The sequence below is a fragment of the Cyprinodon tularosa genome, unplaced genomic scaffold, assembly GCF_016077235.1.
Source record: "Cyprinodon tularosa strain WSP-4 unplaced genomic scaffold, ASM1607723v1 ctg98, whole genome shotgun sequence".
In the NCBI taxonomy this organism is placed as follows: domain Eukaryota; kingdom Metazoa; phylum Chordata; class Actinopteri; order Cyprinodontiformes; family Cyprinodontidae; genus Cyprinodon; species Cyprinodon tularosa.
The window spans coordinates 4599228-4613451 of NW_024039762.1; the positions used below are offsets into that span (position 1 = coordinate 4599228).

A 14224-nucleotide genomic window follows, 5' to 3' on the forward strand; every position below is an offset into this window, starting at 1 on the left:
ATTATGTCCTGTTGTTCCTAATCACTTCCATTTTGAGTTTCAAGATTTTTAACTCTAGGATGTGGAATATTTGGTAGCGGCACATTTTAAAACAGAACTTACTACACTGCACCAAGCTGGAATTCACTGAGCTGCTGAGACCAGTTCTTTCTTTCACAAATGTCTGTACAAGCATCTAATATTTCTAACATGGTACATCATAGAGCACTGGAGTGGAAAGAGTACGAAACATGCTGATGGCTGCATCATTCTCTTGGGAGGCCCCTCCTGAGCAGGGGCATAGGAGCTAGAACGCTGAAAGATGCTAAGGAGGTGCTTTCAGAATACCTGCTAGATGCAAGAAAAGCCACAGAGATGCAATGACTACATGACTTGCTAGTTAGTCTGAACAAGTAAGCAGTTCTCCATAGTAACTTATCTATTTATTTAATATTTTAGGTTTTAAGGTGACAAAAAAATAAAATAAATACAATAGATTCTGTCTCAAGGCCCTTTTGATGTATCCTCCTACGCTGGCAGCCTTCTTAGGGCCAGGGATAAGATGATCTGACATCGGCCCCCACCTACGGCCTTATGTAGTAAAAGAATGACGGACTATCTACTAATATTCCTCTGCCAAGCTGCTCCATAGTATATTTATGGATTTTTTTAGCTTTACTACTAAACGATTCTGGATTATATTATTGCTGTAGAGGCTGATAGTGGCACAAATCCAACTTTGGAAATAGATATATAACATAACAAACATATCTTTATATTTGAAAGGCCTCAATTTATTACTCAACTAAGGTGTTGAATAAGGAAAATTAATTTAAGGATTTAATTTCAAATATAACTTTCTATATTCTACAATTTACCAGGATATTATCTTAACTGCTTCTTATTAAATAAACCCTGATATATTGATTTAAACCCTGCAGAGTGATTTTGATTTTTAAGGCTTAGACATAAAATCAATTTGTGATGCAATGCAGAACGCAACTATAAAATGAAAATGTTAATATGAAAATAGTGTCCTACATATTTATTAAGACAGATTAATTTATCCTAGAATCCTTTTAGATTTATTTAGCATGTTTTTAATGTATTGAATAGTGTTAGTACATCCTAGGGGTTCCAAGTTGTATCTTATTCTAGTCCAAGTAGGGTTAGGGTTAGTGTAATATTTAGATTTGAGCAGCAAAAGTGATCAGCTGAACCTCCGTTAGTTGAATAGAAGTCAAGTTTCTGGGTGAGTTGAGCGTCTATGTAGAGCAGTATCTTTTTTTTATTCAGAAGTCGTCAGCATCAGGCTGCAGGTAGAAACAGGCAGCCAAACCCTCACTATGGTATAAAGACACAACCGTTTCCTGAGCAACACGCCTATAACCTTCAGTTCCCTCCAGACCTCGACTGTCACTTACAGATTACAACTGCACCTTTCATCCGTGTCCTTTAGAACTGATGGTGCTGATAAACTCAGCCGCATCGTCTCTACCTATAGGCATTTTAATCAGAGTCAGTTCATCGCAGAAAGAGTTTGCCGAACAGTAGTTGCTGTAGACCAAACACTGGAGCAGATTTCCACTTTGCCAGGGAGCCTTGCAGGTATTCGGATCTATGAAGGCAGTCTGATGTGGGTCTACAAATACCATAAAGGCTGATTCCAATTCATTGGTCATTTTTATCCATTTGCTAGGTATGTTTACATGCACACCCTAAAAAACATTTCAAATTTATTAGAACACCTGAGTCATTGGGGACAGAAGGATTTTAATGTAGATTATTGTGCTGTGTTTACAGAAACCGACAACTGAAAGTCTCCTATGTCAGGCAGTGTGATATAAACAAAAAATGGACTTGAAATAAAGAGGGATTCAAAGGAGCCCTCACCAAGCACTGATCCACGCTTTTGTTTCAACTCGATTGGACTACTGTAATGCACTTTATCTGGGTGTCAGTCAGTCGCTGCTCTCACGTCTGCAGCTAGTACAAAATGCTGCTGCACGACTTTTGACAGGTACTCGAAAGAGAGAGCATGTGACCCCTGTCCTGGCCTCACTTCACTGGCTGCCTGTATATTTTAGGATTCATTTTAAAATTCTTATGTTTGTTTTTAAATCATTGCATAATCTTGCCCCAGCTTACCTCTCTGAGCTTCTTCATCCCTACGTACCCCATCGGTCTCTCAGGTCAGCAAATCAGCTGCTCTTGGAGGAACCGAGAACAAAAAGGAAGCTCAGAGGGGACAGGGCTTTCTCTGTTATGGGCCCCAAATTATGGAATAACTTACCTTTGGAGGTCAGAGAGGCCCCTTCTTTGCCCATTTTTAAAGCTCGTCTTAAAACCCATCTATTTTACTTGGCTTTCAACACCAGTGGGATCTAGTTTTAAATTGTATGTTTTTTGCTTTTAAACTGTTTTTAAATTATTTTTATTATGTTGTGTTCTTAAACTGTACAGCACTTTGTATCAACTGTGGTTGTTTTAAAGTGCTTTATAAATAAAGCTGGTATGGTATGGTAAGCACCTTCGAACTGTAAGCTCAAATTACATGTGCAATACATTATTTGAAAGCTAACACCCTTTAGTTTCCTAATATATAAATTAAAATTGGGTGACTAGAACACAGACCAACCTGCATCAGTTCAAACATGACTCAAAGTTGTTTTTTTATTCTCGGAAATGATAGGTCTTGTTTGAACAGCAGTAATAAAGAAATTCTTGAGAAGTGGGTTTTATTGTATTATATTTGTTCTACATCATGTAAACCACAAATGCAGAAAATTTCAGACCTCTAGCTATAACAATTTTAGAGCTGTGGGGCTTTGAACTTTTGGTGTCAGCTTGGAGCTGCGCGCAATGGCTCCACCTGCTGGTAAAAATGTTACCGGTGGAATTTTATGCATTCTGAGTTATTAACCCCACTTAAGTCAACCGGGTCGCCGGCGGCGCGATGGGTTTGAAGAGGTTAAGCCGTCAGCTTTTCTTTTATATAGAGCAAAAGCAAAATGTTTTTCAAACCTTTTATTTAAAAGAGATCCCTATGGGCTTTACAGACAGCCTGTATTCCCCATCCTCATCTTTGTGCTTGCTACAGGTGAACTTAACATCTTCTTGAATGTCTCTAGCCCTCCATTTATTTCTTAAGCTGCCACAAACATGCTAACTATTCATCGTGATTGTTTACAATACTGTGAGCTGCCATTTTGGAAGTATGAGGTCAAGTAAATGGTGAAGGCATTTATTTATTCATTCACGTTATGGAAAGAACCTCTAAGAGAAAACTTAGGTTTTTAGGAAAATGGCCAGTTATCAATTAATACTTAGTCCTTAGTTTGTAACTTAATACCAGGATCTAACAGGGCATTACCTCTGAAGACATCAGGTACAGAAGCTCCCCAAGCGGAGGCAGCAGAACTTGCTTCAGTTTATCATTCCGGAGATTATCCCTCAACAGGTCTGTTAGAGTTGACACAGCCTGGAAAAAAAAAAACACAAACAGAATGATATGTGGATTAGAAATAAACAGCAAGTCATTATAATGGAAAAAAAAATCTAAATAGCAAAATATATTTAAAAAAAATTAATGTAGACCTAGTCTTCATCCATGAGATTAACAGCTGCCTGAAAAAGGGCTATTAGGTATTATTATTACTAGTAGTAGTAAGAGGACCCTGCTGATGTTATTATAAGGAAAAAACTCCTGGTTTATATTTTTAATTCTGGCAGTGTAAAACACTACCCCTTAAAAACACGTATTATTCATTTTACTTGTAAAGCCTAGAAATATTCAATTTCAAAATTAACTTTCAGCTGAAACCAAATAAGCAAGTCTACCACAGTGTTCAGCAAATCACACATAGACCTGGTTTATACAATCAGTGTTTAATATTTAACAAAAAATCTGTTTGAATAATCTTAAAAACAAGTGATATGCAACGGTTATGCAAAAAGTAACAAAGAAATTATCTATAAACTCACAAACATATCTCCTAACATACCCTTGAAGACAAAGACTAATGTTTTAACACTAGTTCTGCTTTTATTTTACCATTATCTTGAGAAATCTTTAAAAAGGTTCAATACCTGTGATTAAACCTTGTAATGAGCCCACATTAGCTTCCCATTCTACTATTCCATGTGTGGCTCTTCCACAATAAATCAGATCAGCTTTAAAGAAAGGGGCATAGAGAAAGTTTTATCCCTCCAGAGTTTTCGTATTGTACCAGTTATAAGACAGGTCCAAATGAAGAAAATGAGTGAGAGAAACTTAACTTGCACCAAAGATAATCAGATTAACTGTGATTAATCGATTATTGAAATGATCATTGATCGATTAATGATTAACTGAGGTATATAGACTCTAAAACATGCTTTTAGCAGACAGAGCTACCCACTTACAGCAGTAATTATACCACCACTGTAACGACATATTTCAAAATTCTGCATTCCGAATGATAATCTCTATCCAGAACTCCTCAAGAGGAAAATATCAGATTATTGAACGACATTGTAAAAAATGATCAACAGGTAATCAATTAGTAAAACAATCATTAGTTGCAGCCTTAATTCACACTGTGTCCCCAGGTGCTCTATACCAGGGGTGTGAATTGGCAATAATTCTGCGATCCGATATGTACCATGATAAATGTGTAGAAATAAGACTTCTCCCAATGTTTACCAAAGATAATATACTATATTTTGCTATAACCTAATATTACTATCGCTCATAAAGAGCTGACTGCTTCCTGACATTAATGAGAAATTCTGTGATCTGTGACCTCTCAACTTTTCAACATTTGTCTCTCTCGGTTTTGTTTGAATTTGCCAGATATGTGTGCTTCATAAATCTCTCCCTCCAAATGTTCCTCAATTCCATGTAGTTATCTGATCCAGACTAAGGTTGACGCCCTCTTGCAAGGATCAAATATTTCTCAATTTAACTTATTTATGGTCCAGAAATCTATTAGATTCCATAGTTTAATACAAACCACTGTTTTTCTTCTTAAGATGAAAAAAAAAAGACAGAAAAGAAATCCGTATTTGCAGTTTATAAAACGTAGCAGGTCTCAGGTCAGCATTGATCACCACACCCCTCAGTGGTCATAACATGAGCCTGTTCCTTATCTGTTTGGGTGTGTTCTCTTCTTTCTTTCTCACTTGGACTAGAAATGCTTGATTACATAAAAAGTTTGGTTGAGGATCGAGTTAGTGATATAAATAAACTGCTCACAAATGAAAGGCTCACTTTTTAATCAAAAGGGAATAGTTTACAGTAGGAGGCCACATATATTTTCTCCCTTCTCATTATTGTTCCTGCTTTACAGTAGTTATTTTAATTGACCATGGTCCAAGACGCTACTGGTAGCATGAGCAGATACCTGGACCCTATAGAGGTTTCACAGGTAGAACAACTCCACCATGATGGCACATGTCTCCTAGCAAAGCCTCAAGAGTCTGGAGAAGATTCCAGGAGATATGAAGAGAGAGCTGGCAGGGCTGTTGGAGGTTCTTAGCCCATCACTGAGAACCATTTGGGTCACTGCAATGAAAATTCAGCTAACTGAACTCATCTAAATCTGTTTTACTTTCTCTGTGCTTTTGGATGAACCTTTCTGTGAGTTTCTAGGTTTAATTTTTATCAATACATTCTCTTTTTGTTTAGTATGGATATCCAGCATGAAACTGATTCATTTTCAAACTGTTTACTTTGTCTGTGATATTTTTTAGCCTTGTTACCTCTAAAGCCAGAGGACAGTGAGGGACAAAAAGACCACAAACACAGATTCTATAGTTATAAAACAAACAGTATAAAAGCTTACCTGTATATTTATCAAGCATGCATAGGTTTTACAGCTTAGGAGGAAATTTAATTCTGTACACAGATGTTTTAAATATCCAGGACAACTGTGATTAGTTACTGTAGGACTGTGGTCACGTATGGGTGATTTTTGTTGTGGTTTACATTTGAAACGAATATTTACAGATGGAATAAAAATATTGAAACTAATAAATCATTTTAGGCAGTTTAAAGAAGTGCACCATCACTTCCAGGTGTAATAAGTCATTGTCGATGGGAAACTGGTTAATAAAGCTGCAATGCAGCATTTGCACAAGCAACCTTATCTTTCAGTACCAGCTCTATGCCAAAGTCTATGCAAATTCTTCATTTTTGCACCATAACTTATAAATGATCCATAACGAAGCACCGTTTTAAACAGATTTTTGGACGGATAAAAATCAAGGCATATCAAATACTCAAACAAGCAGGTATTTTCCTGGTTAAATTTCTCAGTAGAAATAAATATACTGCAGATAAGCCCAGATTCAGAGGATTCAGCAAGAAATATCAAGATCTGCTTCTTTATTTTATGTTTGACTAAACTACCTAAACACTAAAGGCTTTACTTACTAAACTAAAGGTGGGATAAAAAGCATTTTTTTAAGAGTTGTTTCAGAAGGGGAGACACATTCAACTACACATTAATAGCCGCATACCTGTCATTTCTTTTTTTTTTTTCTTCCAAAGCAATTTTAATAAATTTGAAGGATAAAAACAACACAGACATTTTGTCAGAAAACATTAAAACCAGACAGAAAGGGGGCAGTTGGAAAAGAAGACAGGAGTACCTTGTTTGTACATGTTTAGGTGTATATACTAGTGTGTGTTGAGGTGGGGGGGGTGAATAAAGTATACAGAAGTTACTATGGTAACTAAACCCAGTCCCAACCCGCCAATCAGCAGGATTGCAGCAGGAGAACCCCTGCTGAGACGACACACACTCAAAGGGAAAAATGCAAGTGTGTTTGCTGTTTGATTGGTCATCTGTTACGCACAACATAAGAATACACAACAATACAGCGTCTGCAGGCACAAACACACTCCAACAAGGACAGACAGAACTACATACACCAAACCCCTGCTGAGAGCTTGCAGAGACACGGTTCAAAACAACGTGTGCACGCACATGAAAGACGCTGACACACACAGAACCCCTGCTGAGTCCATAGATGGTCCGGCACGGCCGTGGTTACCAACAGACACATGAAGATAGGCGGGCACAATGCTTCGTCTTATCCACAGTAACTGACGGCAGGCAATGCGGGCAACTGAGGGGGAAAAAAACATTTCGCCATTTGTCCTAAAAGACAAGGACATTCAAAGTATGTACGCCAAAGCTGCACTTTTTTCTAAATCCCCAAGACAAACCAGCAGCTGCTGGAATTCAATAATAAGGAAACCGGGAAGCACACAAACATGAATCACAACTGCCAGAATGGAGAAAAGTAGGAAGAAAAATCTGAGTTATGTTAGTATGAACTCTTTATTTTAAAGGACGCTTGTAAACTGTAGAGGAGTAAACTACCAACTTTATGTTATATAAGCTGGTTTGGATGACGATACCCGATATCACACTGTTAATTATTATTAAAACTCTGCTATGATGCAACCACTTGATATCATCTGCCCATCTAACACAATTATTAACAGTGATTCATTCAACCCACTTAAAACAACTCAATTATGATGTGACCTTTATTCTCCAAAACTTTTATAGTCATCAGGCATTTAAACTAAAAACAGTTTTCTTCTAATGAAAAAACAATTAGAACCCATGTTCAATGCAGTCTACTGTCCTGAGAATTTCAAAATAAAGGCATATTTTAAAGTAACACTATGTATTGTCAGACCCCTTTGCATCAACAGAAGGAGAGGTCATGTTGTCAGGATTATGATAAAAGTTAACCACAACTTTATATCATGCTTCACAGGCGCATTGGGGTCACCGATTTTCATTCACCATGAGCTTATATAACACTAAACCAGCATATTTGACACTAAATGCATTGAATGCCTCATGCTTACAATTCAGCAATCATGAGCACAGCTGAGCAGCGTGAATCTGACACCCACCCACCGACGCGAATGCATGCACTACGTGTGATCTTACAGGCATCCATTCTATTTGAATGCACTAATGAATCAGCGAACACATACATGTATTTAAACAAGGAATAAATTTGAAATATTAGCCAAAAATATCAGTACATCCGTCTTTTTCCACTCTGTTTTAAGATGATATCCAACCTGCAGGCCTTGAGTTTGACACATGTGCCCTAACAGATGAGTGAGGTTTGAAACCATGGGATCAGTTATCAACTTTCAGATGTATCCCTGCTCTGACACACCTGAATTAAATTATTAAATAAACACATCACTCTGGTTATGATAAATTTTTTGATCCAAGTGTTCTGAAGGGAATTCATGGAAAGGTAAAGAATAGTAGCAACCAGGACTGGAACCAGAAACCACTAAACATGAGTGTGTTCAATGTTCATAATATCCTGTCAAATAGTTTTAAAACATAAATTAATGAGATCAAAAAGAAGGTTAAAAAACTGTGAAAATACAAAACGTACTTAGTGTTAATGAAACCCAAAGCACTGCCTTCATCAGATCCTCTCTTAGTTTCTCACAGCATCTCATTATAAACACTATTTTCCATTAGAAGCAAGGCAGTTGGTACAATCTGCACCGAGCAACAAATGACATGTAGCCGAGTTATACTCCAGTGAGAGAAACAACAAAGATATTAATTAGGCGTATATTCGGTTTTTGGTTAAAGCTACAATTCCAGTTTATCTTTTTATGTTTAAATATGGATTTGAGACAAATAGAAAAAAAAGAGTGAGTTTGGTTCTCCTTATAAAGTAACAACAAGCGGCCTCAAAGAGTTTTATCGCCATCAGCTGGTCAGACAGACTATGAAGACAGTGTGAGATGAACAGGTGTTGCTCTTCACATTCAGGTACATTTCCTCTCTGTTGTTGTGTTAGAAGTTTTTATTACTTCTAACCAAATGAAAGGAAAGATAATTTTCCATAAAAAGAAACGTAGACTATGCATTTATCATTTTTCAGGTATCAGAAGACTGGGGTGTTTTTTCCTCTAGTATTTACTGCCACATAATGGTCCAAACCGGTACTACATTTGAGAAGAGTGGATTTCTTGCCATGTTGTTTCTATATTTGCCTAAGCTTGTTTAATTCGGATAAGTATTTATATATTATTATTAATGTCTAAGCAAAGGTTAGATGAAGCATGAGGTCACACTAAAATTAGAACAGGTGTATTTATGTTTTGCTCAGGTTCTGTCCTGAACAGATGAGATGGTAGCGGACATGTTTGTATGTTCTCTAACCTCAGAAACATGGCAGTCCTCTTCAAGATGACTGCAGTGCAGAGCCAGAAGGCCCAGCGCTCTGAGGATCTTGCTCCGCCTGTAAAATATTTTTAGAGAATGATAGTCAAATAAATTTTATACGTTGTGTACCTTTATAGCAATAAAAACTAAGCTAGTTAACTTATAAACTGGTAGGCTTGCCTAAAAGTGAGAAAAATCCCTGGAGCTTTGTAAATAAAACCAAAATATTGGTTTGCTTCAATCCCTTTAAAAGAAGTTTGTTTAAGCATTCTCACTTACAATAATCCCTTCTTTAAAGTTGTTGATATGACACAGTGAGGGGAGAAACCATCCAGTTATTTACCAAGTCCATCTGGTTCTAAAGATGATATTGTAGGGCTATAATATTTAAGTTTCTGTATCATTTCATTGCCCTTTTAAGCCAAGCAATCATATTTTCTCTTCATTTAGACAACAAAAATATATGCATGATGTACTTACAAATTCCATTTTGGAGCTTGTCGTAGTTGCTGAGTCAACGCGGAAAACTGCAAAAGAACACGAGATTAAAGATGATAAAAAGTCAGATAAACTAACAGATTAAGGAAACTAATCATAACAATGGAACTTTATTGATCTCACATTGGAGAAATTCTACCTCTGCATTTAACCCATCCCCTTAGGGAGAAGTGCGCTGCAATTGTGTGGCGCCCGGGGAGCAGTGTGGAGTTAAGTGTCCAGAAAGGACCCAGAAAGGAGGATGTGGGGATTAAACCGGGTGCTTGCACCCTTCTCAGAGCACAAGTGCACTGCTCTAACCACTAGTTGATAAATGATATAAAATATATGCATTTAGATGCAAAAAAAAAAAATTACTGTTACCATGATTCCCATTATAAAGCATGTTTCCAGGAATAATCAAACAAAAAATAAGACCTTTTCAGTTACCATAAAAAGATCTTGGAGATTTTTTAAGATCTGGCTTTGACGTTTTATGGCAATTTTATATAAAAAGGTCAAATAAGAGTAGCATATAACTGTGAAGAAAAAAAAACCTAAACAATAAAAAAAAAAACTGAGTTACATTTTTTTAAGAACTTTTTACTCTGATACATGAAGTCCAGTTTAACCACCTCCCTTCAGAGGTTATAGAACTGATAAGTAATGAACAGCTTTGTTAAATTTAATTCCAGAATAAGGGTCTCCTCTCCGAGGTCTGCTGTAGAACATTAGCAGTTATATTATAATAATTTACCAAGGTTTTAACATTTTAAAGAGATTGTTTTATAAAGCTTTATTCATATGGCATCAATTCACAACATCTCAAGGCCCTTTACAGACAGACTCATTGGTTAGAAGTTGTTGATCTAAATAAACCAAGCTTATTACACTGAGTCATTGATGTGGCAGGATTCACTCCTCCTGGATGAACATGTGGTGGCAGTAGACATTCACCTGTAGCAATCCCTCCCATCAAGCATGTATGCAGCGACAGTGGAGAGGAAAAGATTCCTGATTAAGAGGAATAAACCTCCAGCAGAACCAGGCTTAGTGTGAGCGGTCCTTTGCTGAAGCCATTTGCTTAATCCATTGTTTGTAAATGTAAAGAATATGGATCCCCTTTTAAGTCCTGCCAAGTGAACATCTGAGTAGTAGCGTTGCATTTTATACATTTTTTACAGTACATCAATTTTTTTTTTCTTTTGTTGCAAGAAGTCAACAAAATTATAAAATAATATTTTCCATTTATTTTATTTACAATTTCAATTTACTGAAAACCTCACTTTTAATGAGCTGTAAGCTATAATAACCCGAAAAATGCTTGAAATAAATCCCTCTGTGCTTCAGCTATAGTACTTTGTCCTTTTAGAATTAATTTACTGAAATAAGTTCTCTTTTCCATTACTTTTCTAATAGCTTCATCTATTTTCACAGGGATATGAGGACAAACGTCTTTAAAAGTGCAAACCTGGTGGAGAAATACTCTAAAAGTCATGTAGCTAAAATGAGAAAATAAAGCTGTTAAGATTAACGACCAAGATAGGAGCAATAAAAAGCCTCACATTAACATTTAGCATTCTTTGCTGAGGAGGGAGGAATAAAAACTCTAGGAATACAAATTCAAACTACACCAATGGTGGCACCAAGGACCCAACTCTGTCATGCTGTCATATGTTAAGAGACTAAATGCATTCAATCTACAGTTATGCTCATTAAATCCAATGACGACACAGGGAGTGGATATGAATGTCTACCTACCAGAGTGGAGTTAATCAGGCGGTCAGCGATAACCGTGTGTCCAGCTATGCAGCAGAGGTAACACAGCAGGTTGAGTTTAGATCGAACAGCTGTAGACTGAGGAAGGGCAGCTGAGGAGGGGACTGGCATGGACGGGGGCTTCTCTTCAAGGCATGAATGAAGTTGTGACAGAAAGCCTTTCCACTCATTGTCACTCAGAGAAAGCAGCTTCTCAACTGTGACGAGGCAAGAGACCAAATATTTAACTTGTTTTTATAGATTTTTAACTCTACCTCCATGCAGGCTGCCTGTGGTCATACCTGAATATGCTGGCACGCAGAGGCTTTTGGCATCAAATCGTATAGGAGTGCTTTTCAGAATCTGTTAAAATCACCAGAAGAAATCAGTGTTTGTAACGTCTCACTCTTTGCTGCAGCTTTGTTCACACATTTCTTGCTACTCAGTCCACAAAGTAGAAAACTGCAATTGTGTTCAGTAAACAGAAAGATCAAGTAAAATGTTTATACACTAAAAAGATGGAGCATGTGTACTTTGTCTCCTCATCCATACCTTGGGATTGTCAATGATTTGTGTGAAACTCAGATCGGAGTCTGTGTAAAGAAGACGCTTCACACAGGTTGTAACGTCCAGATCAGGAACAACCTGAGTGAATAAAAAACAGCAGGTACAGAAATAAGTGGCTGTATAATGGCGCCACCAGGCCCTCTGACCACCATCAGCAGGCAATGCAGGTAAAGTGTCTTGTCCAAGGACACAGCAACATTAAGATCCAAAGCCGGGCTTGAACCGACGACCTTTCAGCTGCAGGACAAACTCCTGCTTCCAACGCCCCAGTGGGATGCTGTATCAGCAGACACATGCTGTAGATTTGTCTCGTGCTCAGAATGGATACCAGGATAGGCCGGATTTTGGATTTGATTTTAATTTAACTTAATTCTGACCCTAAAATCACAATCATCTGGTCTGACTTTTAAACATTTCAGTGATAGGAGTGTAATGGTACACATTCATACTGAGAAGGCCTGTTTTAGCCCTGTTGATTTGGTATACTGTACACTGAATAAATGCAGTATTGTTTTGTTCCTGAACAGGTGCAGCACGCTCCTTTTTAATATAGCATCCATTAGCACCGCTTTAAAGAGTGACATCAAATGACAACAGAGAAGACCTTCAAATATCACCACATTAACGTTTCTTATGCAGTTACAGTTAATTAAAAAGGGTGGACTGAAACCCCAACGTTACGTCAACCTTTTCCAACGATAACTTTGAGTAACTACCTTAACAGCTCATATAAAGATGGGATAGGAAATGTTTTTTGTCCCACATTAGGAAAATTCAGGCATGATGGAAGCAAAAAAACAAGTAGACAGAAAACATTTAAAAAAAGAGAAAACTTGGAGAGAAACTTAAAAAAAAACTTTATACGAAATTCTTTTCTTATGATGATATCCACTGACAGATGGAATTAAACATATTCATCTCTTGGACCAATATAATATTCCATCTTTACAATTTACTAAAACAATTATTTAGAAAAGACACTCAAATAAAAGCTCCAGCTGTGTTGATAGGTTCCAAGTTTTCATCTGTTAGATCAGGAGTCTGCAGCCTTGGCTTTGTGCTTCACCTATATTACTAAATGATGCTCTCATGCCCTGCTTTTTTATTTGTAGTAGAATAAATAAGTTAACAGTGAGTCATAAATAGAAAAATGACCATTTACCTCCAGCTCTGAGTTCTGATTTGATGAGATGCTGCATTGACTTCTTGAGCTGCTATGAGCACTATTGCATAAACAGAGATGACAAACAATGAAGTGCAGATGAAGATGAATAAAGACAAAGACTTTTCTAGATAAAATGGTCCGAGATATACAAACTCCATCAGAGGTTTAAATCTGTATTATTGGTAAAAACTTTAATATAAACTTTTCAACAAACCACCTGAGCAGAAAGATTGTCTCATAGTTGTCCTGATTTAGCCCGCTCTTTGGTTTCAGCTCCAGGACTTCACCTAAAGAAAGGACAACTATGGATTTTTTTATCATAACACATTTTTATGTAAGACAAAAAATAAAGGAACAACTGCCGATATGTTAATCTTGGAATAAACTATTTAAAAATAAACCAGAAACATCATGAATTCTTCACCATGTGATGTCATGAAATGAACTCCTACACCTAGAGGTGAAAGGAAAATAAAACTAAAGACAATCTGCTACCTGTCATATATGATTTTGTGGGCTGTGGGGTGTAGGACAGCTCCTCCACTCCTCTGGGTTCAGGGAGAACTCTAGGCTCTACTTGGCCCTCATCATATGAGCTCTTGCTGGACTTTAACCTTCCAGCGTATGCATCAGGTGTAACAGACTGCTGGCTTTCAGCTCCTGTGTCTGCTGCTGCAGGAAAGGGTTTTGTTTTCTTTGATTCACTCCCACCTGGCTGGCTAATAGCTGAGTGGCTACTGCCCAGACTGACTGTCTGTTCTGCAGGAAATGGGCCACATGTCTTTCTATGTCTGTAGAAAAAGAAAAATACATGAAAAAATGGATTAAGTCACCCCAACATACTAGTCACGACCTTATAAGCTGAATAACATGTTACTACTTCAACGTTCAAAAAACGTTAAAAGGAAAGAAAGAAAATACATCTACTCATCCAACAGTAAGGGAGTCTGTTTGTTGCTACCTATCAGCATCTTCATCCTCTTTCACCCCATGTATTGCATCATCTTCCTCCTCTTTTACTTGTGTCCAGAAGGGATGATAAACCAGCTCTGACCAGCTGATCCTAATG

The 14224-nt window shown here is 37.3% G+C and overlaps 1 protein-coding gene across 4 annotated transcripts in view; it reads right to left on the reverse strand.

Moving 5' to 3' along the window:
• ulk4 (unc-51 like kinase 4) overlaps window positions 1-14224 on the reverse strand; it is a 123587-nt gene that overhangs the window by 100199 nt on the left and 9164 nt on the right. For 2 of the 4 annotated variants that reach the window (XM_038275777.1, XM_038275778.1), the window contains exons 9-18: window positions 14117-14218; window positions 13651-13946; window positions 13370-13442; window positions 13153-13213; window positions 11976-12068; window positions 11726-11786; window positions 11427-11641; window positions 9669-9715; window positions 9186-9264; window positions 3353-3460 (exon numbers count right to left, since the gene is read on the reverse strand). In XM_038275777.1, the coding sequence (XP_038131705.1) occupies window positions 3353-3460; window positions 9186-9264; window positions 9669-9715; window positions 11427-11641; window positions 11726-11786; window positions 11976-12068; window positions 13153-13213; window positions 13370-13442; window positions 13651-13946; window positions 14117-14218 (1135 nt within the window). Of the gene's footprint in view, window positions 1-3352; window positions 3461-9185; window positions 9265-9668; window positions 9716-11426; window positions 11642-11725; window positions 11787-11975; window positions 12069-13152; window positions 13217-13369; window positions 13443-13650; window positions 13947-14116; window positions 14219-14224 lie in introns of all 4 variants that reach the window. The other 2 variants (XM_038275780.1, XM_038275779.1) reach the window with 2 other exon arrangements.